At 44.1% G+C, this 27,407-nt stretch overlaps 1 protein-coding gene across 1 annotated transcript in view; it reads right to left on the bottom strand.

The window, feature by feature from the left end:
* col25a1 (collagen type XXV alpha 1 chain) overlaps positions 1-21,448 on the bottom strand; it is a gene marked incomplete at its 5' end in the record, with an annotated part of 130,466 nt that extends 109,018 nt beyond the window's left edge. Inside the window, 2 exons of the mRNA XM_079296014.1 lie at positions 20,935-21,004; positions 21,152-21,448. Of these exons, the coding sequence (XP_079152140.1) occupies positions 20,935-21,004; positions 21,152-21,448 (367 nt within the window). The remainder of the gene's footprint in view (positions 1-20,934; positions 21,005-21,151) is intronic.
* Positions 21,449-27,407: the final 5,959 nt, after the last annotated feature.

Here is a 27,407-nt window from a genome sequence, read left to right on the forward strand (position 1 = left end):
TAGGACTGTGTGTTGATCCTCAAATTCCAATAGCAGGTGTTGCTGAATGGCTCGGTATCCAGGGTTTTGTGGGTCTTTACCACATGACACATTTACCACACGGAAATGAGCATGTTGTACACATGTACAGCTGTTGCAAATGGGGATGGATACAGAAATACCCATGCTCAACTTAGGGTACCAATGCACACAGTCTGCACGAGCTTTCTCAATGATCTCCCGCATTATCACCAGTATTCTCTGCTGGCATATATCGCAGAGGATAGATTTGCACAAAGTCGACCTCCGGGGAAAGCAAAGCAATTATAGACCTCGAAGCTTTAATACGTTACTCTCTTTCTGGTTCGTCTTCCTGGTTAGCCTGGTGCTAGTAACAAGAACCAGATTAGTACATTCCAAAGTTAGTCGTGTTCTCAGCGCTAAGCTAGACACCATGAGTAAGCCCATTTACATGTCCTTAAAACTCTAGATTTACACTCCACTACATCAGATATACAAACAGCAGGCTCACTGCAACATTTTAACATGGGCCATATAGTCAGGAAGCTGAAAACTCTGGGTTTGAGTGTGTGGGTTTCGACAAACAAAAGAAGTATTGATTACAGCATGCTGGGTTGTTTCTCCCTGAAGGTTGCTAATAGTTCCCACATTGTAAACATTTCAACACAAGCCTTTATTCAAGGGGATGTTTCCCAGAAGACGCGGCAACCGTTGGCACCCATCAATCCCATGGTACAAGAGTTTGTTTTGGCCCGACGGTGCAAGCAACTTAAGAGCGAGAGAAAAGAGGATGGAGGTGGAACGGCTGGAGGAAGAGAATCCATGCCCCTGCAGCTACAAGGCACAGCACATGAACTGGTTCCACAAAATTTACTAAATGTGTTTGAGGCCAAGGTTTGTACCACATACGCAAAAGAAAATATGCTCCAAAGAAGGCAAACGTTCTATTTTGGCTTTGGGCAAAAAAACGAAACATTTCATCTTCTACATAACCCATGACACTTATGTCTCTTGGCATTTCTTGACGGAGACAGAAACACTGGCATTTTGTAGCAGTTTGCTTATTTAAGGCCATTTGCGTGCACCAGCCAGAACAATTCAAAATGTACGTAGAGTCAGTTTATTCAACGCAGTTGTAAAGGTACAAATTTGACATTGATGTTTACTGAAATGACCTGGTGTGGATAGTTGATAGATTTTGGGAGCAGTGACTACAGTGTGTGGGCTCCTTCCAGTAACTTTGACCTGTTCATGTGTCAGTCAGCAGTCACTTTTAACAAGCACAGGAGTTACTATCTGTTTTTTACTGTACAGTGCGAATGCATCTGATACAGTGTATTACAATAGAGATACTGCAAATAGTATCGTACAATTTCTTTCGGCACCATCTCTTTGGGACTTAAGCATCGCAACAGATGGCCAGAAATCTCATGTTTCTCCCCCCCGCCCCCCCCCCGGTTACTATTTTAGTCTCAAGTGTTGTTCTGCTGCCTGCCTCACAATTCTGACGAGAGCTCTCGCAGGTCAAAGGCCTTGTCCACTCTGATGGCACCAGACCATAAACAAGAGAGTTGCCATTTCCCAACTTCCCCTTTATTTTGTCTGCTCCGACGTCAGAACGCGGTATCCGTGGCATCTCCAAAGAGCCTCGAGTGTTCAGAAAGGTGGCGATTGATAGATGAGCTTCAGGAGTCATCAAACGTGGCTTGGCAGTCTCTCTGAGCCTTGCCTGTGCCAGACAGTAGAGTCTGCCTGTCTGCCCACCCACCCACCCGTGCACATGTCCAGATTTGTGCAAATCTTGTCAACGCTGACGTGATGGCACGGTGCTGTATAGAAGTGTTTGGTGACCTAAGGGTAGTGCAACCTGGAGCTCAGCCATCAGCCTGGAGTCATTGTTGCACTAGTCCAAAATTTCAAACAGCAGCACCAATTAAAAATCTGGAACACTTTGCTCATTAAAGTACATTATTTACAGCACATTTCCTATGAATAGAAATACTACAATCACTGATGATTGTCAAATTTTAAACATTTTGGATGAACAGTATTTTAGGGTAAATCTGCAGTAATGTATTTCAAATTTACGCAAATAAACAAAGTTTAACTGTTTGACTTCATTTGTTACCATGAAAAATATTGTAAAAAGTTGACATTTTTTTATTAAAGATATCATGGAGCAGTACTCTCTTTTGTGTCCAAATCCACAATAGCTGCCAAAACTCACAAGGCACAAACCTGGGTATCACTCACTCAATGCTGTTTCAGGCTGGTGAAAGAAAAACACCCAGACAATATCCTGTAGCTAGTGGAGTAGAACCTCCAAGGATATGGAGATTAGGCTCATGGCTTTAGGGCAGCAAAATAAATTACCATGATGTGAAATAATTTGCAAAATCCAGAGAAAACCCCGAGAAAACACAACATGATCCTGCAAGATTAGGGAAGGAACCAGTTTAGCCAGTGCAAAAGTTGAGGTGGCACAGAAGTTCTAATTGAGGCTGTCAGGCTTTGCCAAAGCCACTTTTGACATGGACCACTGCACAGCTGCAAGGCAGGTGGACTGTCAAAATGTCCTGAGTCAGCACAGGCATGATTGTACAACAAGAAGATGAACTAGAATATCTACACAGTATAGACTGAGGATTTCATTCTCTGAGGTGTTCGATAAACTTCAATCTCTAGTTTCACAAGGACACAAATAAAAAAAGTGCTACAGCAGGTTTTAAATGCATCTGAACAGAGAGGGGTGCTTTGAGCATGTTTTGACACAAGTGGGCATTGAGTCATTATTGGATTTTACAGCATGTATTGGGAATGACTGATGATACAATAACACTAGCAAAGCAGGACAAATGGAGGAACCACGCCATGCCGCAACACGGGCAATGTCATGCACAATATGGTAGCCATATCCTATTGACACCCCTCGAGGGTAAACACAGACAAAGAACAGAAGGAACACACGAGCCAGCCTTTTCGGCCCCCCCCCCCCCCCCCCTCCTCATCTGTTTTCTGTTTCGTTGGCGCTGTCTTGGCTAAACAGCAGCAGCCGGTTCAGGCCTTGCGGCAGAGCTCAGACACTCTCACCTTCTCTAATCCTCCCCAGCACAGCCACCCTGGAGGTGCCGCAGACCTGCACCCGTCTGTGGGGATTCATTCAGTCTTGTCCGTACATTAGACACCTAAACCTTGATTTAATCTGTTCGCCAAGCGTCGCCCTGTTCTGACAGAATAACTCTTCATAAAACATGGATACAATCTGTGAATGTGGGATTATTTCTGTACCCGTTCAACGAATAATAGCTGCAAGGACTTGCAGCATTGGTTATCACTTTGTGAGAACCTCGGTAAGAATGCAGACAAAACCTCTGAAACTATAGTTTGTCAAAATTGTGGGAGCTTCATTTTCTGTAAATGAACTAATGCACAGCCCCACTCAATTTGAGTTGACAAGAAAGTCGATGCACACTGGAGCTCTGATAATTATAGTGTCCAATACATGAACCCAGTTTGAAAGACAACTTTTTACAGCCAGACTACATCTCAAGTACGAGCCGTGGGCTTGTGTCAGCTTAGTGGACGTCTATCCCCACCACCACCTAACTGTATGGAAAGGGTGTTAATCCTCCATCTTGGCAGCCATATAGATACATTGGACAAGTGCCACGCTAATCCTCTAGTTAATGACTGCTTAGGTTTGTCCTGTTCTTCAGGCAGATCTTGTATTCTTCTTCAAATATTTGCGGATACATGACCCAACAGACCAAAATTCAGATTGGAACGCTAAATTAACTGTATGATTTGATAGAATTATGTGCCGGACAAACCTTATCTTGACCATATCAGGAAGTTACACACTGAATAGGAATATAATTAAAAGTGTTCAAGTTTGGGTATGGACCATATAAAGTTAACTTAATTAGAACACAACACCTACAAATGCTGTACAATTCAATGCCTTAGCTATAGTGAAGGAGCTCCATGAAAAGAAATTGGCCTTTTTCAACATTTCCAGCTTGCTAACATAAAATAAAAATCTGTGAACCACAGTTGGAGGCCTCGTAACCATCGGCCAGTCCTTAAAGGAAGCTTCTGGCTCACTGTTATTTCTAAAGTGTCATTTCTTTGCTGAACAGAGCCTCCGTTGTGTTCATTGACATGCGTGGTGCGCCGCATTCTCCTAATGAAGCATGCTGACTTCCTTTACTCCCCAGTGTGCTTGCACGGCCTCTCGGAAGACTGGAGTGTGAGGAGGAAGGAAGGAGGCTATAAAAGGACACTAAAAAAAAAAGACTGCAACGGAGGAGAGTCGGGCGAGCTAAGTGTGGCGGATTTGCCTCACATGCAAGGTGGTGCGAAAACCAATGTGGGCCAAATTTTAATCTGGACCTCGCTGTGTCTCGTCAAGTGTTAACCTAAGCCTGTGACACATCATCTGTTCACAATTGTAGAATGGCCTTCGAGAGTTTGTTGACTTTAGGAATCTTGTGTGCTGCTACATTTTCCAACATGCTCTAATCTTTTATCCCAGACTTGTAATCCTTTTCTAAGTGTCTCTTTGTTTTACTGGAGGCATATTACCAATCTGTGCCTCCTTTAGTACATTTACAGAAGTTCCCTCACTCCAACTGAGGTTGTGTAAACCCGAAGAAAAATAAAATCCAATGGTCTGTGATAGAGTCAAGACACAGTCTCGTCTTGGAGCCCCGTGAGAGGATGGTTTCAATGAGCAGACAGGGGCAGGAGTAGCGGACCACATGAGAGAGGCTCTGATGGAAACCCCTGTGCACACACTGCAAATCAAAGCAAAACTGTGCAAGTGTTTTTCCACACACTTTCAAGAGCCGGGGAGGGATGAATCCAGACACCAGTGCAGTCTGGTTGAATTTAAAAATGTGTGCTCTGTTTACAAAAAGGGAGACGTGGGATTTCTCGCAGCAAATAGGTCAAGAGAAGAGGTGCTACGAACAGAGCATTGCCTTTGAAAATAAGGATAGATTGATATTGGTTGAAGATTGACGAAAAATACGTCTGAACAACGTTAAGCCTCTGGGGGCAAGGGGCTGTATTTGTGGGGTTCCATTGTGGCCAAAGTACAAGACCTCGTCTTCCATGCGCTGCTCTAAGTTAGAGTTGAAAGGACGTCTGTGACTGGATTGTTTCACAAGTAGCCAGTTTAGAAGCACATTTTTTTTAAACCAATAAAAAGCGATATCATTGCCAGGTTCAGCGATTGCGTTTCGGCCGATGCATTCATTTGGAAGTTTTGGTTTTCATTTATTTCAGTTGTGTAAAAACTTGTCTCATAACTGCCAAGAAATGAGTGTGTGCAACATCACCATAATGCCAGACAGACGGGACAAACCATCTGTCTTAATCCACATCATTCGACCCATTGTTTACGTAAAAGATATTGATTAGAGCAGCTGTAAACGCCTGTTCACTAATGTTTTCAGAAATCAAATAAGGCGATAATGTGGTTGGACTCGCGCGACTTGCCCCAATATTCAAATCACATTGAAAGGACACAAAACAACCAAGTTGTGCTACATACACAGCCAATAAAAGGTTTATGCTAATTTCACAAAACATGACATGTGTAAAAACGCCAGTGCAACTGTTGCATCCCAGACATCTCCTACATTCAGGGACAAGCTTGCTTCTGTAGTCTGGTTTTTGATACAAAAACAGGGCTGGCTTTGATACAGAGTGCAAATATTGACTTCACCCCGGACGATCTCTCACTGCGTGGCCTGGGGTTGAAGGGATGCAGACCTCCACTGCTCCCAGGCCTGCTCCCAGGCCTGCTCCCCACACCTGCTGTGGTTGGCGGTCTTATTTACACCGGCACCAGTTGGAAATGTCAGTGTGACGCAAAGGCATCGTGGGTGCACACATACTGTACACACTGCATTACATATAGACACAAACACACACTCTTCTCTCCGTTTCATCTCCGGCCCAGGGTTCTTGAGAGTCTGACAGGGGCTGCTTTCTTGGTGAGAACTAGGAGCCATGCCAACAGTCTGTCTAAAATGAGCTTGAATTTCTTTACCCACACACCGACACGCACAACAGCCAAACAAGCTGCGAGACCCAACTGACATATTCAATGTTTTAGGACATCAATAATGGGCAAAACCTGACCTGCTTCATCTCTGCGGCAGTTTAGAGTTTCAGAAGCTTCTAATGGATGTGTCGAGTACAGGTAAAATCCCAGCGAGACAATACCGAACATTAAAAGTCACACTGGTACACTGCCGTGCTCACTGGTGAGGTAACGCACCAACACAGGGACAATTGCAAATTGTCCATTTGCAGGACTTTGACATTTTGTCACAGCAGTAAAAACTGTGTCCCATTTACCATCATCAAAGCATGCTTATACAGAGACGGCACAACTCTCAGAGGGAATGCTGTTTTCATCCACCATTTAATGTGGCCTCCAAAGACATTGATATAATTTATCATTCTGGAGCTTCACAGAAAACCATATTGCGGGGAGGATGCTAAAAACCTGCTTTGTTTCCCTTTTTTTCTTCCAACTTTGAAGCAAAAAAAAACCCCTCAGTAAATCTTTTTTTCTGAGGCCTGTTTGAGGAGGGATTTAGTGACCTGAAACTTCTCATGAGGGATCCATATCAGCAGCGCACACACGGTCTGCTCCGCTAAAAAGCAAAGTGGGTTTTTTCAGTCCGTTTCCGTTTTGTCATTGCTGATAAATTTGTCACTTTTTTTCATCTCGCCCCGTCAATAAATCGAGCCAAAAGCTGTAGACCCCAAACAGCTTGCTTCCTCTTGCTCCTCTCATTGACTGCAGAGAACCTTTGAGCAGGATAAAGAGGGGATTGGACGGAGCAGAGGAGGATAAATGTCCCTGTGAGTCAGACATTGCTTGTGAAAGACAGCTTTGCTCCTCGTTGTAATCAAACAGCTGGACAGGTCTTCTGCGCAGTGGCTGTTTGAGCAGAGAACCCTCGTCAATTAGAGGATTTTTTTTTTTAATGGCTACTTCTGAGCCATCATTGCAAGCGTGGGGAGATCTCATTTTAAGAGTGCAGAAAGGGGAAGAAAAAAAACAAAATCCTGGCAGCCCGGGTGCAGACGGCAACACAAAGAGGCGATTTAAGCGAACAATTATTAGGCCGCACCAAACTTGACTGGTTTCGTGTGCACATGGGAAATTCTTCAGCACATGGCAATTAAACACGGGTGGGTTGGGAAGGGCCTTGAACATGACCCAATTTTGACATCAAGTGGTGGCAAGCAGTGCCTCGATGATGTTTTTGGTGACTTTTGCGTAACCTGTTTTACAAGCAATTTGCCTCATTTTCAGTCTTATTACCCTTCCGTTTTGGCAGTGTGGACGTAAAACTCTGAACGCTATTACAAGTTTCCTACACAGAGATAGACATGATTTTTATTTTCTTCCCCAACTGTAGTTTTATTGATATTTGTAGGACAATTAGAGGGTTAATTGTACAGGAACAAGATTTTTCAGTAACATGTAACGTAATGGATTACATTTTAAAAGCACATACTGTCCATTGTCCATTCGTTCATAGGGCACTCTAAAGTAATAGTTCAACATTTTAGGAATAGATCTGCTGTCCAGTTGACCTCAGCTGGATGGTTTTGCCCACGATTGCCTCATCAGCATTTGTGTCCCTAAGAGCCTCTTTGTCTACATGTTACCTTTGGAATTACAAGTTCAACACCAACAGGAATATATAATTAAATAAATTCTTTCCTCAGGTTTGAAATTTGTGTTACGTTGAGGGCAAACCATACATCTCAAATTGACGGCTCCGACACCAGATCTGGCGAGGCATTAGCAGTCTTGGTGCGAATGAGGGAAGTCATTTCTCCACTTCCTCCCGTGTTGACTTTGGCCAGCACACGCTAATCGGAGAACAGGCCGGAGGGGAGCACTCTACCTGGAATAGAGTGTCAGCAAACTGTAAAAGAAATGTAGTACGAATCCATTTTTCTTCTCCCTGTAAAGCCCTTGAACTTTCCCCCTTTGCACTTGCAGTACATCTTAGCCTCACAGTGTGCTAGTCTCACAAGCCAGCACGTAACCACCAATAAAAAAGGTATCCAAAAAACTGTCAAATACCGAACCGCTGATCTCCATCCAGCTCACCGAATAGAACGACTGAATGTACACAGGCTATGCAGGCGTCTTCAAAAACCAATGCATTCGGCAAAGCCTGCGAAACATTACGGCCAATGCAGCGGGGCAGTTTGCAACCTAAAACTCTGCCGCTCTGACCTCTGGTCAGCACTGCGCCCAGCCTCAGGCGTGCTTCATTGCCGGGCCCTGACTTGGTCATGCCAGCGCCAGCACAAACACAACGCAGAGGTGAAGACTGGAAAGGGCTGTGATGAGTTTCAGCCATCTTCGTGTATTCACTCCATGATGAAAAGCCAAAAGGATTACACTTTCCTTGATATCCCCTTCAGCAGGGACTGGCTATAATAACTATATCATTTCAGCAGCATAGTCCTAGCCTGCAACTGGCTTTAGGGCTGGGAAGATGTAGATTTATGGGTATGACATTCACAAGCAGGAGCGCCTTGCCTCTTTTGGGACTCTGTATTTCTTTGGTTTAAATCTTGAGTTACGTCGTGTTATTCCCCGTCCTCACGCAGACGAACCCTACACCCTCGCATTACCGGGACCTGACATTTTGCAGTAATGCACATGCTTCTGCCAGCTGACCTCCACCTCAATAAGTGACTCCGAGTTCATAGGTGGGATAGCCAACAGTGCATAAATAACCGCTTTAAGAATAACAAGTACGCGATCGAGTCCATTACGCTGGGGGATCGGACGGCAAAAACCTCCACGTGTGCAAGACTTTCCCTCTCATTTATTTTATCACATGAAAGGGAACAGCATGTCGAAGCAGATGGCGAATGCACGCAGAGGCTGAAATCCAACAGTCAATTTGGGTGTCAGTATGTTTATAAAATGTTCTATACTCCTGAAATTGATATTACACATGCATTTGGCACGACGGGGATATTGAACTAATCTGGTCACCATCTCTCCCTGGGCAGCAAAAGTACTGTGGCAACTTCAAACTGCTGGCCCGTCGCGTCGCATTTAATCAGCTGAAACGCACGTCATGTAAAGTCACGTCTCTTCTCTCTCATTTTTTTCCCTTACGGCTATTAAAGAAAGGCTCTAATGCTGAACAGTGGCAGCAGAGAGAACGCTGGGAAGGTAATTTGTTTCGAAGGTCAAGGGCACGGTGATGGATTCCTACTCATCTTTGGCCGTTTAGCACCAAGAACGAGATAATCTCTACCTGAAGCACTTTAAATGAGTCATGCTGACAGTATTAACTGCGAAGAATCACCGACAAACAATAAGTGTTTAACCTCGACTACAAATGCTTCTAGATTAAGTCAGAATCTCCCAGTGGTGTCCTCACAAGAAGACAAGTCGGTCAATATTCCCACCGACTCTCACTGTGGTGTGCAGGTTTCAGTGGGTTTGGTCATCTTAATCTGCTGCTGCTTCCGACGATCCATTAGTTTGTACACTACCAGTGAAAACACGTGGGGGGGGGGGCGTACTTATGAGACAATAGACATTTACAGTGCATTCAAATTTAAGGAGCCGCGACGGCTCCAATTAATTAAAAGCAACTGACTTGGCACAATTTATCGTTGGCCTTCGACAGGTGCCATGGAGGGCAATATGGTCGCCGAGTTCACAATCTAAACAAGATGAAGTTCAGTGATCAAGATTGATTTCTTTAGGTATTCAATACTTTGATGCTCATTCACACTCATATTTTTGTTTGGGTGTTTATTACTCAAATTTGCCCGATTGATCTGCAATCTGCTTTTTCCTGCTCCAAACTATCGTCATAATTTCAGCCTTTAAAATTCCACTTCCGAAGCTAAACCGTGACCAAATCAATGTATGTGCACTTAAGGAAACAAAAAAATAGACAGCAGAGCATACTACCAAGAATAGAACAACCAAATATACTTGGCTACATTTGACATATTTCAACACTTCCAGTCAAGTATATGTGTAGAATTTCCAGCATGTGTTGAATTTATCCGGTGCATGCTCTACCTGAAGCTCCCCTGCAGCTGACACAGCAGGTGGTAAGTGCAATGCTCTGCATGAAATGAATGGCACTTCCAGCATACCGACACTGCCAATGTTTAAAGGAGTTTTGCATTTCAGTGACAACTACCCCACGAGTTGTGAAACCGCTTGAGATAGTAGCACAGCTCATGGGAGGTGGCTCCTTAACCTGGATCCAGACAAAGCCTTGCAGGACGTCATGCTGATCGGTACGGAAACAAAGAGGATATCCAACAGAGGACAACTGATTTCAAGATGTTTCAGCGCATTGTCAACATTGCATTACATTCAATTGGCGGGTGGTTAATGGATACCCTGCTCTACTACCTGAAGTACAATGTCAGTCACTATTTGCTCGACGCTAAATATAAGCTACATCAGTAATACGACAGATCGGAAGAAACAGACATGACTCACACACTTCTCAAACGGTGCTCTAAACTTTGCTGTAACTTTGATAGGACACTGGAGAAGATGTATCGTCACAAAGAAAGCCCATGGTTGAGATAAAACCCATACGAAAACAAGTAATCTGTGTTTCCACAGTAGGGAATTTGGGTCACGGCCTGTGAAGTGTATAAATATAAATGTGCATTCATGCAAGTACTAGAATGTAGAACACTTTAATGGCAACTTTGCTGACTTTTCTTCAGTGCGTGCATCATTTGGATGTCACATTCAGCATGAATGATCATTGTGTTGTTATGTTTGCGGGGCAAATGTATAAAATATGTATGAGGTGTTCTGATTTACAATATGGTAACATTTCCACTCGGTGTGCTTGATTCATTAAAACCTAATACACAGCAGTGCATGACTGCACACAAACAACTCGTCGACCTCAGAGTGAACAGCATGAATCCAGATGAATGGCATCATCAACGGAGACAATCTGTCTTCAACAGTGCGCTCTGCAACAGGGGGAAAGCACAGCTAACTTTAAATCGGTAGAAGTATTTAAATTATTGGGACTACACACACTTACCGGTACTTGAATTCAGCATAAAGCGCTTTTGCAGGTTCACTGGACCTTTCTCGTGGCTACGCCTGTCAAGCTTTCGGTTTCAGCTTCAATGACCATGTTGGCAGATTTACCATTTGAAATTCATGGTAATTATTCAGACAACAGGTCTCTGATTTCACACTGTCCACATGCTAAAAGCCTTTTCTGTGAAAACGAAACATGCTGTAAGACAATACTAACAATAGATCTAAGCTGTGTATTGGTAATCCGTTTGTGTGTCTTGTTGTATGGAGCAATTACGTGCATATTTAAGGCCTTTTTTCAATTCAAATGAGTCGGATGGAAATAAAAAGATATGGGTCATATAGAGGCAGCACTATTACATTGAGACCGTTTCATGACCAGGTAACAGTTCCTTGTCGTAACATTAAGTTATTGCCAAAAAACTGTTTCATCTATTCCTCTCAGTTTCATTTGTAGAAAATAAGCCACACCCCTCTTAAGTCTTGAAATATCAAACATCGGAAAGAAATACAAACCTTGACGGGCCTGCTGAGCCTAGTTACTGTTGCTCAGCTATGATTGCACAATCTGCACTGATGAATTATATCACCTACTCCCACCAACGCATGCCCTTTACATAACTAACATAATAGCCACTGATCAAAGTAAGGAGAGGCCAAAAAAATATGTTCAATAATTCATAAAAAAGGTCTCACAAATCAAACCCGGTCCACAAAAGAGCAAGAGAATGATGTATGTCGACAAGCACAGTTGATGGAGTTATTATGCCACAGGGTCCCAAACAAAAACTAGAAATTAGACAACCTGTTTTCAGGCAGCTACAGTGGATCAGCGCCGTTTATCAAGCTGTCAAAAATTACAACATAACTCGCCGTCTAGCCTGCTCGGGCCATATCAAATGACCGCTCAATTAAATTAGAGTGCATAGGGTTGTCCGTCTCACCGCTGGGTTTTCCAGGCCTTAACTGTGGCTGACACAGCTGTTTCTACCCTCTTCTTCATCAGATACAAGGGGAGGGGACCCTGGAAGCAAGACAGTCTGTGATACAACCAGACCATGAGGCAACTCTCTGCATATCGATTCATCTTTACTGACATGCATGTACGTTCCCAGGTATGTTAAATTGGCAAGTTGCCACTTCCCCGGGCACTGTGTTGGTTGTTTGAGCTAAATGATCTAATCGCATGCTAAAGGGGGGGGTAAAAAAAGGCTTCATACATTTTGAGGAAAAATACCTTTAAATAAGCCTTGATTAGGAAACCACATCGTTAACATCACAGCTTGTTGAGAAAATTGAGAATGAATGTCTTCAATCCATTTATTCCCCCCCCCCCCGTCATAATTCAGAAAATAGAATTAACCAAACCACAATAGCATCAAAGAACCTTTGCCACTTGTAATAGATCAACTTTCAAAAGCTGCACTGAAGGACACTCACGCATGGCTGCATGTTGCTGTGGAACCGTCTCTACGTGCGAGTGGCCTCCGCCGCGAGTGTGCACATTCTGTGACACAGTTGTGTCCGCGGGTGTGCGACAGCGTGTTTGTGAGTGCACATGGGCTCAAGTGTTTATTACCCTCTCAGATCTTACGGCATGACTCATATTTCATGTCACATTTAGCACAGCTTCGAGAAGGCAGAGACGGCTGGCAAAGGACAAGTCGCCTGGTGAGTGGTGGTGAGGAGGGGGGCACTGAACAAGCCCACAAGACCTCCGGCAAGACTTCTATCATGGAAGAGGACAGGGAAAGGGGGGGGGGGGCGAGAGCAAGACGGTCCCTTGAACTGACAAACACCATGGACACCAACAGTCTGACCCAACCATTTGGAACGTTTGGTTTTCTTTGAGTCCAACATGTTGGTGGCGCCCCAAGGGAGTCTGGGAGCGTACATCATCTGGCCAGCCAGCCGCTGGGCAAGCCGTGCCTCCATCACTTTTTCCACTTTGAGAAATCCCTGCTGTCTTTGGAGCGCTTGAGGGATTGCTTGCTTGTTTTTTCTGAGACTAAATGGTTTGAAAATTGAAAAGAGGGCAGACCAAAATGTTAGCTGTAATACACGTTTGCAACCACCATGAATAAATACTCCCAAAAGGAACTCTGCCAGTGCTGCCTTAGGTGTAGACCGATATGTCTTGCTTTAAACCCTGGACATTAAACTAAAGACAATACTAGAATTTCTATTTTAAAATCAGAAATGTGAATGAAGAGGATGGCCCAATTTCCACACTCACAGACTTTCAGGCACGCTGAGGGTTTCGGGCTGTCCCACTGTCAAATCATCAGGTGTGTGAGGGCTCTGTCACAGACATTTAGGCCCAATCCTAAAGCCTTAAACCCTGAACCCTCAGGGACTTACTGACATCACCTGGTAAATGGTTACGTAAGAGAGACTGCAAGGGCTTGAAATGGTGTAAATACGAAAGGGACAGCACTTTGGTCATCTTCCGGGCTCTTTCCTGACAAGATGAAAGGCCATTTTAAATAATCTATTTACTCGTTTTTGTAAAAGCAGCTTCAATGACTAAATGAAATGTTGGATAAATAAATCTGTGGGATGTCGTCGCTGCTTGCAGTCCATCTTTAAGAATGTAAATGTAATTTTGCTAGGCTCAACACCAATGTGCCGTCCTCTTTTTAATTGTACGTCTCCGGGCTTCCACTGGTAACGCCGTGTTTATCGTGACATTGCTATGAATTGTGGGTAATTCCCTTGGGCAAAGTCTGCTGGTTTTTGTAAAGGGTACATAAAGGGCTCATAATGTCTATGAGAGAGCCCTCAAACACTCTGACAGTGGGTCAAGCCTTAAACCCTTACGCACGCCTCAAAGTCTGAGTCCGGCCATCGGGATGAGGCCTATGTGCCCTTTATGAACCCTTTCCGTAAATCCACATTTCTGCAGACATTGCCCAAGGGAATTGCCCACAATTCATAGCAAGGTGACAACATGGGGTTACCAGTGGAAGCGAAACGTAAAAAAAAAAAAAAATAAAATAAAAAAAGGTAAACAAAGAGGACGGCACATGGGTGTTCAGCCTGTCAAATTACATTTATTTAGAAAGGATTAAAGATGGAACATAAAAACACATGAAATCAGAGGAACGGAAGCAGAGATTATATTAAACAGACTTATTAATTAATGCTCATTTTGAGGGCACAGCACACATGGATGATTATAAAAGAGCAGAATGGTAAAATTGTAAGGGGGAGAATAAAATGAAAATAGTGGAGGGTCTTGACTTTCTAAAACATGAAATATAAGGTTCCAATCACACTCTCCTATAAAATGAAAAATAAATTTCCCGACAGTGCCTTCCAGGATTAGACCCAGAATGAAAAACGACTTGGCGTCAAGGTAAGCCACTCTTGAACTTAAGAACTGAACATAATATGAAGCAGCTCTAAGCTAATGCTGCCCTTAGTCCATGTGGACTTACAGTTAATGATGCATACACACATTTAAAATAAACAGACTCCGCAAACGCCATCCACGCATTGTTTTCATGGCGAGACCGTACTAACCATAGTTTGCATGCCAGGCGCAGTTGGCAAAATTACAGCTTCCTGCCATGCGTTTGTTTTTTTACACACCAGTCTTTTTTTTTGTCGTGCCTGTTTCTATTAGGCTGATGCGGCACAGAGCAGCAGCATCTGTGCCCCTAACCCCCCATCCTCCATGTCTGCTAGGGCTGAGAGGCCTGGGGCACAAAGCCACAGGCGGTGGGGAGGGAGGGGTGTGTGTGTGAGAGCATGTGGGAAGCCCCTCAGGGGTTCCTCGTTCCCGTGTGGAGCCCAGAATTTCCATGACACGAGTGAACGCTGGCATCGTCGTGCTTTACTCGTGATTTGAAATTGATGACAGACACTGGAAAATCATTCTTACGGTGAAAAAGAAGGAAATAAGAATCGTTTCACGGAGACTAGCATCGGGGGCTTAATTGCGTTCTGAATCAGAGAGCGTGTACAATGTAGTTTGCTGGGATGCCAATAATGCTTCACGAATAGGAAATACTGACTATAGATTCTATCAAAATGTTTCATCGGTGGACCTTTCATAAAACAACCTGGTTACAGAAATACAATATATTTAAAAAGTGCCCTGTGGGGTTTTCTTGGAAACGAACGAGTTACGTTTGAATGGCCTTTTTTTTATTATTTTAATTCTTACATCTATTACAATCGTGTTCACGAGCTAGCACCTAGGTCAGTGGAATCATGTGAAACCATGGGCAGCTATGTGCAGCACATCACCCGCACAAGATCAAGAAAACAGGGACCCACTCATAGAAAAACAGCTCCATAGCACGACGATAGAGGTCAAAGACTTCACAGGAAACCTTTTCAGATGAGACATTCAGTGGCCATCGCAGTCACAGAACTATCACCGTATTGAACAGTAGACCAGCTGTTCCACAAGGATGCCACATAGGAAGAAGTTCCCCTCGGCTATTAAAGTCTCTTTGAATATCGGTGAGGGATAGTATGTGGGTGAGGGAAGGGAAGGGTGAACTTAAGCCATCACAAAGGAGACTTCAGTAGAACTTTGAATCCAGTGTCAGGGGGCACCCAGCAGATGAGGCAGAGAGTTTGTGAGTCATCTTTTGTGGAGGGTTTTGCCACCCAGCTCTGACAGAGGAGCACTGGATCCTGGGAGCAAGAGCATCAAAAGGCAACTGACAGCAGGGATTCCCCCCCACTGCACTGGAGGTTACAAGGCAATGGAAGGGCGGGTGATGTATCGCCCCCCCCCACACCACTAAAGTCAACCTTAAAAAGGTGCAGACACTCAAAACAGCCATTGACAAAGAGCTTACCAAAGAACTATCTTAAAAAGGAACCAAACTACACATCATTTTTGCTCCACCTCGAACAGTTTGAATCTCATCGTCCAACTGCTTTGATGATGCCGAATGTGCAATCAACCCGAAAGGGGGAAAACATTCATTCCCTTACAATCGCAAGCCTATGTTTGGAGCAGATGCATGTAAAATAAAAAACGGGAGACAATTATTTGATTCATTTTGTGGGGTGTGTATGTTGTGGTGATGGAAACCCCTTCATTCAACTCCAAATGGTAACCCTAGGAGCAGCCAAGACAGGATCTCCATGCTTCCTACGCTATTCCACACAAAAATGACGATCGGAGGTTCACTGCCAGGAAATGTCCAAGGACACATGAGACGACCCATTAAGCCCGAGCGTTTTGATTCTGCGCCATTCCTTTGGTCCCGTCCCCCATTCTCCCAGCCTGAGGTACTTCAACCTCCAGCGGAGTGCTGTTGTCCATCCAGCCATCCATCCATCACAGCTCATATAAAAATCATGTCCACTCATAGCGTCCCCTCAGGTTAATGTACAGTAAAAAGGAAAAAAAGTGTGCGACCCTTTCAAACCCCACAGTCATACTCATTACCAGAGCTTTCAACTGGCATGCCTCATCACTTCCCATAAAACCTTGCTGCGTCAAAAAAGGTATAAAGAGACCATCTGTGCTATTTCCAGCGACTTGCCCTTTATAATAAACCTTGTTTGAGAATTGAAAATTACAGCGAATGCACCACTTCTGATGATTCAATCGTGATAAATCACGTCATGTTAATTTATAGGGACTGGTGTCAAATCGGAGCCGAATGAGTCGTTATTCGCCGGGCGGAGAACATTCTGCTCTTGATTTACATGTAGATACCGTTTTAAGCAATAATTGCCCAGTCATCGTTGCCTCCAGTTAAGGCTTCCCAGGCCCCAGCTTTCATCTCCGGCCTCACTTGCTCACAAAAGGCAGCTTAACCTGAGTCACCTAACCAAAAGCAGCTGGCCGCAGTGGCTACCTGGAGGTCTGCTTAGCTTTACCTTGCACTCAGTAATTACATGGCCATTAGGGCACCTCCCAGCACCAAACCACACAGAGGGCCCAATTCAAAAGCTGTCAGTGATTAATTACCAGTTGCCCATTGGGTTGAGGCTATCTGAGGGGATTGGCACAACTGTAACTGCATCAGGCCACTGGGATTACACACTTTGTCGGGCAGAAGGGGGGCGTGGAGCCCAGCTTGGCCACAAGGAGTGATTAGGCGGAGGATTTTGTGGGCTGTGTGGTGTGTGTGTGGACGTTTGCCTCTGCTGGAGTGAATCAAATCTGGACATAACAAAACAAGCCAGACAGATATCTCTGCATCTGCTTCTGTTTTTATTGTGACATAACAGCCATCTGATTTGACCCCCTTCTGCACCTTGCCTGTGTGTGTGTGTGTGTGTGTGTGTGTGTGTGTGTGGGGGGGGGGGGGGGGGGGGGGGGACAACAACAAACAAAGTCCAGCACATTACGTGTTGTATGTTTTCTCACGAGCACTTTAGCCGGTGTTTAGCTGGCAGGCTTTTTGAAGCGAGAAATGCTGCAGAGTGGGAAAGGGGGATTGGAGATGTATGGGTAAGTAAACGGGGAAGGAGCAAAGCACCAGTGCTTGCTGACTGCACATTTTATTATGGTCCCATTAAACAGCATGCTCTGCTTGGTCCCAGGGGAGGAGAGAAAGATGAAAAACTAAAACCAGCCGCCAATGCTGAAACAATTATTAGAGGGATACTTCACGGTGTGGCACCCTGAGTGGGTGTGACTTCAGACAATTCACACCAACTTGGTCTGATGGATTTGCTTCTCCCCATAGAACCAAAACTATTTACACCAAATGTATGGTGAGAAAACGGTTACTTAAAAGGAGTACCCCACAAATGTAGCACTGTCCTTCTATAGCATCATCGGGCTTGTGAAAAGAAGTGTCAAAATCAATGCAGCAGAACCAAAGTTGCCTCTTTTCAATCCACGCATTCTGCCTCGAGCAGAGACGAGGAGCAGGCTACAGAGGTCTGGTGAAATCACCAGATTATTATCATTTTCAAACTGACACTGCAGCTATAACATGGTTATAAAGCAGAGGACAGTCTGATATTTTGACCTGATGATAGTACTAGTAGTAGAAGTTAAAAGGATCAGCAAAGTGGCTACTGTTAAAGCTTGAGGGGAACATGAATGTCCAAGCCAAATTTCATGGTAATAAATCCAAAAATTGTCGAGATATATGACAAATGTCAACCTCTTAGTTGCTCTAGAGTACAAGTCAGGGGATCGCCAAAAGCCCATGAATTTATCTACTAAGTTCCACGGCCATCTATCTAATACTCGTTGAGATATTTCAGTCTGGACCAAAGTATGCAGCCATGATGCTAGTGTGGTCAGAACCAATCTCAAGGCCAGACCCAATCACAGCGATAGTGTTTTAGTCACTCAGAAGCTAATAACTGACAGCAGTACCAGGCACTGTTAGGATGGCCCCAGAAAGAAAAGAAGCTTCACCTTCATGAAGCAAGAATTAAATCAGCATGAATTCAATTTACTTTACGTTCACGACAGACTCTCTCTGATAAAGATGGTACGAACTTCCTAGGATTCAGAAACAACCTATAAAATATCCTGAAGCTATGGACCATTGCTCTGTCTTTGCAAACCACTCCATCTTCTTTGACAGCAATAAAGTGAAGACTGTGAAAAGCACATTACGGTCCTTCCCCTTAAAAAAAAAAAAAAGGAACAGAAAAAGCCACATCTGAGCCACGGGCTGTCTCCCAGACACAAGAGAGGATCACTATTGAGTGAACGCATTCAGCATTCATATAAAAGATATTTGGCCTGAAAGGGGTCACCCCGAAGCATCAACATGTGTAATGCACTTGCACTGCAATATTAAATACACAAGACTCTTCAAAAGTATGCTGTTGATAAATGTATTTTTAAGTGACCAGCGTTCCAAAAGAAAAAGAAAAAAAAAAAACTGGACATGAAAGAATGTAATGAGAGTGCCAGTTTCCAAGATGGAGCTCGGTGCCGCCTTGGCTTTTGGGTCGCCACGCTTCATTTGATGTGAAATGTTTTCATTGTTTTATTTCTGCCCCGCATAGTGATGTGGTGGGAGAAAATAAAGAGCAGACATACGATAGGGATTGAGAACAGAAGAGCAGCGTGATTGTCTCATTATGGTTAATACTTCCAGTACTTGTGGCTCATTAATTCAGGCATTTCCACTCAGCTGATGACTCATTCACAATTGATAAACCACTTGCAAAAAGGGAGAAAAAAAACAAAAAGTGGCTCATTCATCGTGGATTATTGCTTTCACCGGCCTCATTTCTTCTTTCACCTATGTGTGATTATGATCGACGTTAATATCCTTTTGTGTTGCTGCATGAATCTGTGAGAGAATCTTTTTGTCTCCCCCCTCAATGGAGAGGTCAGAGAACAGAACAGTCCCTTGCTTTAGTAAGGATTCAGCATCCTGCCCCAAGGACACTTCAATCCTGCAAGACTGATTCTTTCCAACACCTGGATTGTCCATCCAAAAATCCAAACCACGATAGAGCGACTCTGAACAATGTCACATGTAGCATGTAGTCGACCCACTGCTGTGTATATAGCTAAAACAGACAGCAGTCTGCCAGACACGAGCGTAACGCTCATATGTGCCTCATTGAGAGCATGCGTTACCACCACGCAGTGAGCTTTCATTCACATTAGTTCGGATTTCAGGGACTCCTTTTACCCCGATTAAGAGGGGCTGAGGATGCCGTTTGACCAAACGTTGGTGTTCTGAATGCTTGGCAGTGAGCTTGGAGATATGTTTGAGTCGTAATAAAATGCTATGAGCCAACGCTTCAAATGTACGTCTGGTGGAATCCAAAAGAAATTCACATGTCCTCACAGTCCTAAAAGGAAACCATATATCTCCAAGATGTCTAAAACATTCCTGTTTTCAGTTTGGTAGCAATGCATTTTTCATCCAATGGGTTTTTTAAATGGTGAATTTAGCTTAAGAAGTTTAAATCAATCCATTAAAAGGAGCACTCAATTTTTCAGTTTATCTGACAGATTTTGGAGATACATGGTTTTCATTGAACCAAGACTATATTCTATTCCTTTGACCTGCACCAGATTGAAAAAAAACATGCTTTCAGAGACAACAAATGGATGTTCAAGACTTTAAAAATCGGTTATATCCACAACCATCAATGCACAACAGATGGAAAACATTCTTAATGGGCTTATTGAAATATTAAATGCACAACCATCTGACCTTCACATTAGAACTGGACTCTAGCCGATGGAGATGGCAATTCTGTATCCAGTCAGAAAACACCTGCAGGTTTATCTTACATATATATATAACATTTTTTTTCTTCTTTTTCTCATTCTTACTGGAGCACATATTGAGGAACACGCATTGTGACGTCTCACAACGACGCACGGTAGGATTTAAAAGTCAGAAAAAAAACAGATGTGATGTTCCGGCCCAAAACTGTGCAGCTTTCCCTCCAACATCCGTGAGCGGCACTGAAGGATAACCTCGACTCCATCCCCAAACGATCAGAATGTTGACCCCCCCCCCCCCCCACTCACTGAAAGAAGTAATGTTTCCATCTGCTGGTGGCAAATGTGAACTTCAACATCTCTTTTCCAACAGGACAAGTGAGCAGACAAAACAACACAAGTCAGACAACCTCTCAGCACTTCTATGTATAGACTGCTGTTAAATACCGTTCTTTATGCGAAGTGTAATGGCCAGTCAGCTGTCTGCGTCCTTCACAGCAGACGTCAACAAACTATCAACACTATCCAGGCAAACTGTCATGTGTCCTCGGTTTCAATGAAATAAACCAAAACGACCTGTTCAGAAAGCTCACGTTGACTCTGGACTGAGTCGCAAACATGTTTCAAAGCCAGCACACCGGCAGATACCCACGTGACCAGAATACATGGGGGGGGAGTAAGTTGTATTTACCTGGAGGGCAGTTGCATTCAGGTGATGCTTCTCGTGCAGTCCGAATCTTGACAAAATGTTCATAGGAGCGCTGTAAAAAAAATAAAAATAAAAAATACAATTTTCATTAATTTGCACATAATGCTTTCAATAAAATCTAACTGGCAGGATTGTCACTTTAAGGGCAAGTAAAAGCGCACAAACAATTAACAAGAGCAAATGAAAGAGCCAACGTTACCTGAGAGAGCAGCTCACCCACTCTGTGTTCAATCAATGAATTAAAATCATCCATGGAGTAGCCAGGAGCACGGATTAAGCTGTGCTCGCCATTCCCCCCCTCCAAGTCCACAACCCGGTTCTTAACATCAGCTGAGTTAATGCTCAGAATAATGCAAAAGGCGATGGACGCCACTGAGCATAAAGACGAGATTACGTTCAGCACTGTCGTGCGGCAATATTGTCGCTTCTGAGGGGCCACTTCTTTCTCCATCTTTTCCACGCACTTAGATGCTCCTCTTGCCTCCGCGATCTCCATTTAACTACAACTGCACGCGCTTGTTGGGCGCAAACTGCATCTGGCGCGGGGTCACGGATTTGTGGCACACCGTTTTGCGCGTGTGAATGTGCCTGCTTGCCTGCGACGCGGCGTTCACGGACAGTGACTTCGTGTGGGCAGCGACAGATAGATGAGAGGAGTGGAGCACCACTCTGCTCCAGCCAAGCCAAGGCAAGTCAAGTCAACCTGCACTGACGGCTCCTGCTAACTTGTTGCACCGAGCCCGCTGCACAGTAGTCTGCTGCAGAGGAAATTGCTATTATGCACAATAAAGTAGAAAGAGAGGCTGGGGAAATCGAAGGCAGCGCGCATGTAGTGGAGACGGCGTTACTACTCGGAGCTTTTTCCAGCGCGGCGCAGGAATGCGCCCCCTCATTACGGCTACAGCACGCCTCCAATCTGTTCTGACTGATTAACATAATTTATTGACCCGCTCCTTTCGAGCTCTTTTATTGTGTTTCTGTCAGATCTCCAGTTATCCAACGGAACGCTGCGTAAAAATGCAATTATTTTTCGTAGAAAATGTTGTTTTGGTAAGATAGCAAAAACGTGTACACAATGAATCAGTCATGGGATTCTAGTGTTGTCTAAACTTGAAAGGTTACATTCTCTGCAGCCAATATATGGAAACGTTTTTGGGGTTTTTTTTGGCCATGGCGCTGCGTAAAAACGCACGAAAAGCCTAAAAGCTCTCTTCCTGAGGGTATTCGGGTGGATAGAGGCGCTCACTGAACTGTTCAAATAGCACATCTTATTGATTGCTGGTGTTCAACAGACACCATGCAGACATAAGAGAGCCACGGAGCCCTGCAGCGCTCTAGCGGGGATGCTGGCGTTAAGCGAACCCACAGCCTGTGACCACTCTGTACTGTGCTGCCATGAATTCTGATCAGATATCAGTTAATATCCATCAAGACTGAAGCAGATAATGCACGCAAATCATCAGTGATTAACATTACATGATACTGGGAAGAACTGGAGATTGGGGGTCAAAATCCTTCTGAGAAATTCCTGCTCATCGAACAAACTGACAAAAGTGAAGAATTACTTAAATATTTCTGCACTTTGCATCAAAATATATAATCCACGTTCATAACTGAACACTTTGTGTGAATGGCACAACAATACAAATCGAATGCATTTACTCAGCTTGCATAAGTATCAATACAATAAGTGTTCCCTCTGTCAATGCATAAACGCAGAGGGCTGACATTGGAATTCAATGGGCAGATTCTTCATTTGAGCTATTAGAGCTATATTTACTGAACCGCTAGATCAGCATCTATCCCTACACACTGTTCAACCGTTTCAAGATACCAAAATATGTTTTGAGTGACACTGAATCGAGAAGTCCTTTTTCACATGCAGTCAGAAATGTATGATCAGAAAGGACTTCAAATATCCATAAACCTCCCCAGACTCCTGACTTCCTATTCTCAAGTTCCTCTTCCCAGCCTGTTTGCATTTTAAAGTTTCTCTGTGAAAGTAAAACCACTCGGTGAGAATGAATGAGAATCAATGTGGATTTTACTTATCAGGGCAGTTTTTGTCTTCTTTGTGTTCCCAAATAATCAAGTGTATTCTACAATAATTGGATTCATAAATTAGCTCTGAGAAGTTCTACATTCCTATTATATTCATATTTCAAGTATGTGCCATCTCATGGGTCATGTCTTATGCCAGTGCATTCAAATCAGCATCTCTCTGGCATGCAAATCAGAACAACTACTCCTACTACATAAAAGTAAACATATCCATTCAATTAATGGGTTTTTTTGCACGGCGTCAGAAGCTAATTAACATAAGCAATCCTAAAGCACTTTAGATTCATTAGTTTGCAATGATAGCAAGACACTGGTGTTATTGTTTTGTTGCACAATCTGCAGACTTGGGAGTGCAACACGTATTTGTCATCATACTTCATATAATGAGGAAAAAAATCCAAGAGAGTGATTTTGATTACCTGATGAGTGAACCTGGTGAAAGACTGCTTGATGAACATCGCCCTCACTCTCCTGTTGGCTTTGCTCCACCTGTTGCCAACTTCAACCTGAGCAGAGGTCAAATCAGCCTGAATAACTGAAAACACCTGTGCCCCGGTGTGTGTGTCAACTAATGTGTGACCCAATGGAGTTACTGAAGTGCATTTGACATGCAGGTACTTTGACCATGTGCTATTTGCACAGTTCATTAACTGCATTTGTTCAGCTGTGTTTTGTTTTTAATCACTTATTCGTGAAGTCATTTACAAGGTTAATGTAGCACCATTTCCCCCGCAACTGAAAATCGATGAGAGCGGCTGATATGTCTAAATGCTGCTTCAGACACGTATACAAAATCAGTCTAAAAATATCGATAACAGGTTAAAACCATCTTCACTTTCCTTTTTTTAAATTAAAAACAGACATGGCCAGTATTTCCTCAGAAATCATGCTGTAAAAACGTGTAAAAAAGTACAAATGATCAAGAGTTTGTCTTCTGAAAATGTAATTCATCACATTTAATTAATCATGTCTAAACAATGTATCCTTTCACATTTTTGTATTTGTAGATATTTATATCTGTACATGCTAAATCATGTTTTATATATTAAGTGCTGCTCCGTTGGATTACCAAAGGTTTATTGCGTTCTGACGTCTCCCGTCACATCTGTTAAATCTCTGTTCTGGTTTATGCTGTTGGAAAGCCGAATAAAAACAACCATCGTCGTAACTCATAAAATATGTGTTTTTACTCATTCTCTCACAACTATATTCTCATCTGATCCCAGATCGCAATATCTGTTTTGTTAAAAGGCTGTCTAGAGTATGCAGTCTATTTCAAAATATTATCCGCCTTCCATTTTTTTGTTTTGCCAAACACAATAGAGAAGCAGGTTATAACATAATGTGGGTCAGGTGCTCTCTCCATATGTAGATATTAAAGCTTTGGACGCCATCTACTGGACAAACACAGAAACGTCCTTGATGTTGCAGATTCCATAATCCATCGTTTAACATCTGTGCGTGGTGAAATCCCCATGACATCATCCGTGTGCGAAATCAGCAGTTCACGAGGTCAACATTTCCCCTACTCTCAGTTGCATCTACGTGCTTATATCCCATCTCTCGCGCTCTCTTTTTTTTTTTTTTTTTGGGCATCACTACAAAGTGACAGATGGAGTCCTGCGACAAGGGCACGTTGCAAAACGCATGACTCAGCAGCTCTCTCTGCATGTTCCGCATTAAAAATAACTCGCAGTATAAAACACGGTAAAAAGCCACATAACCTCGCGGGGCTGATAAACTACTTTGTATATTTTTCTAAAGTGTCTCCTCCACTTTATGCAACGACTACAGGGGTGTTTGGAAATCCTCTTTACGCGCCAAAAAGCGCATCATCCCTCGCAGCGTCCTCGCCTTGACAACCGGCCTGCATCACAGTAATCCACTGGTGTTTATTTTTAGATGCTCTCAGCCGCGATGCGTGCTACTCTCGTTCAACACACACACACACACACACACACACCAATGTTCCTCCGGTCAATAATTCATATGTAGGCCTGCAGCAGCACAGTCACAGAGCGGGCTGCAACAACTCCGACACAGGACGCCGCAACTCCGAGACACAGGACGCCAAAACAAAAAGCGCACCGCCCGACGAGCGATGAGCAAAAACACTGCGAGGCAGCAAAATATGCAGCAAAACGACAAACAGGCCACATCTACGAGGTGAGGTGATCTATTCATGTTGTATTTATGGAAACATCGCAATTGTGGTTGTGCCGTCATGAAGAAAACACAAAATACTGGTTGGTGACCTTCTTGTGTTTTTGCAAAATGTCCTTTATTTGTAATGGAATTATCTGACCTGTATACAGTTGAACGATTTCTTTCTTTTTGAGGTCTACAAAATGAGTGATGGGTTTACTCCTGCAAGGGTTTCATGCTGACAGGCTTACAACATCAACTAAACTATTTGATTATCTATGAGCTGTTCTAACTCAGGGAACACAAACATTTCATTTTACCCGTTATTTATGTTGCTAAGCCTTTTTATTTGGCCTTGTGTTTCTTTTATACTTCGTCTTAATGCCTCATGCAGATTATGGCACAGTTGCCTTGATGATGAAAGTGTAAACTTGAGGTCCAGGAAGCACTTCGGCCCTCAGAGAGCCCAGACACGGGCCTCTCTCACCACAGAGTACCAGGTAAGGTTCCTTCCCCCCACGCTGCACCAAGACCATCGTATGTTGCTCAACACAGAGACCCTTACCCTCCACTGAAGGGGACGAGTGCCCGAAATGACCACTTGCAGGTATCTAAAGTTTCTGTCTGGACACATCTTAGTGGAACTAAGCTGTGAAGCGTTGCTCTCATGTTATGTTCCTGGTGGGTGAGGCAGATTGATGCCAATGTCTCCCCACTTGTGAGGGCCAATTGACCAATGGCGCAGTGCATCTGCCTCTTTGCCCACCTGGGTGCCTCATGTCCAGGCTGCCCGAGGTGTGGTGGTGAAAGTCACTCTGGGAAATGTAGGAAACTGGAGTTGAGCAAGACGCAGCGCTTTGGAGCAATTTGGTTGGCACATTATTTACAGAGCACAGGGAGAATTGGACGTTTTGAAACTCTACTTGTATAAAAAAATAAAAGAGGCAAATTCACATGTGTTTTAGATCAATCTACGTGACCGACAAATGGACAAAACAACCATCTGTGCCACCCGAAGGCCACCGGAGATGCATCAGCTTCGCACACAATCCTCTGCGCTTTGAAGCGAACCAGATGGCATCCACGGTGGACTACACATCAGTGTACACAAGTAAGTAATGTGACCATCAGTAGAGTCGTTCTTTGCGGGAATATAAAAACAAGAAATATACACACACCCCCGATTCAAATTCACTCTCGCTGTCTCTTATTTTCAGATGATTTCCAAGCATGGAAAGTGAAGAGGCGCCTGCCATATAAGCTAACCGACAGCTTGACGGTCAACCGAGGATTAGTTGCCACAGACCATCCCTCCAAAAGCGGCTTCCAGAAAAATTCTGTTCAAGTTGCAGCCAACTCTAAACCAGTCCCACAACCTTTTGAAAGCATCACCAGCTACAGATCTGACTACGTCACCCACCCGGTGCAGCCCACGTGCCGGGAGAAGCCCGCGCACCACACCAAAGGTCTGCTATCTCAGCCTGCTGCGTCTTCGAAGCCAAAGGTGGCTTGGGCGGTAAACCAGGACATTTTTGACGAAGCCAGTGCATTGTTTCGGGAGTTCAAGACCTGGTCCCTTGAAAACAAGTTCCACGGCAAAGGCAAAGGCAAAGAATCAAGTCCACCGGCAGACCACTGCAACGTCCTCTCCACAACACGTGCAGACTACACGGAACACAAGTGCCGGCGTGCCAAACCAGTCCTGCCGTCGAAGCAAACCGGAGAGACGAGCAAGGGGCGCTTTTGGGGAACGACGACCATGAAGGAGGATTACAAATCTTGGGACATGCCGCAGCGCTTCCCCTCCATCCGTAAAGAGCTGGCCTGGCCCGAGAAAACGACCTCTCCACTGTGCACGCCTAAGCCTGCTGAGGGCCGCAAAACAACTCGAAAGCCATTTCGCCATCATCTCAAATGGAATGAGAAAGCAGCCAGCTGCAATGCCACCAAGGGAACTCACCGTCCTGCTGAGGATGGAGCACTTTCCAACTTGGAACGCAGCTCCCCTGGGACTCAAGAGTCCAGGATGTACTGGACCAGCTCTTTGGACAGAGGGGTGACTTTTGCCGATAGTCGAATTTGTGAGGAGCCCCAAATAACCGGCCGCATGGTTTCTAGCAGAAGCTAAGCTTCCCCAGAGACCAGGCTGATGACAACAATAAAAACCATAAACGCAACTGAGATTACGTAACAGCAGCTATTTTTATACCACTAAGCAGCTCACTGATACTCCTCAGCACAACTCATTT

Source organism: Melanostigma gelatinosum (genome assembly GCF_949748355.1).
Source record: "Melanostigma gelatinosum genome assembly, chromosome: 23".
Lineage (NCBI taxonomy): Eukaryota > Metazoa > Chordata > Actinopteri > Perciformes > Zoarcidae > Melanostigma > Melanostigma gelatinosum.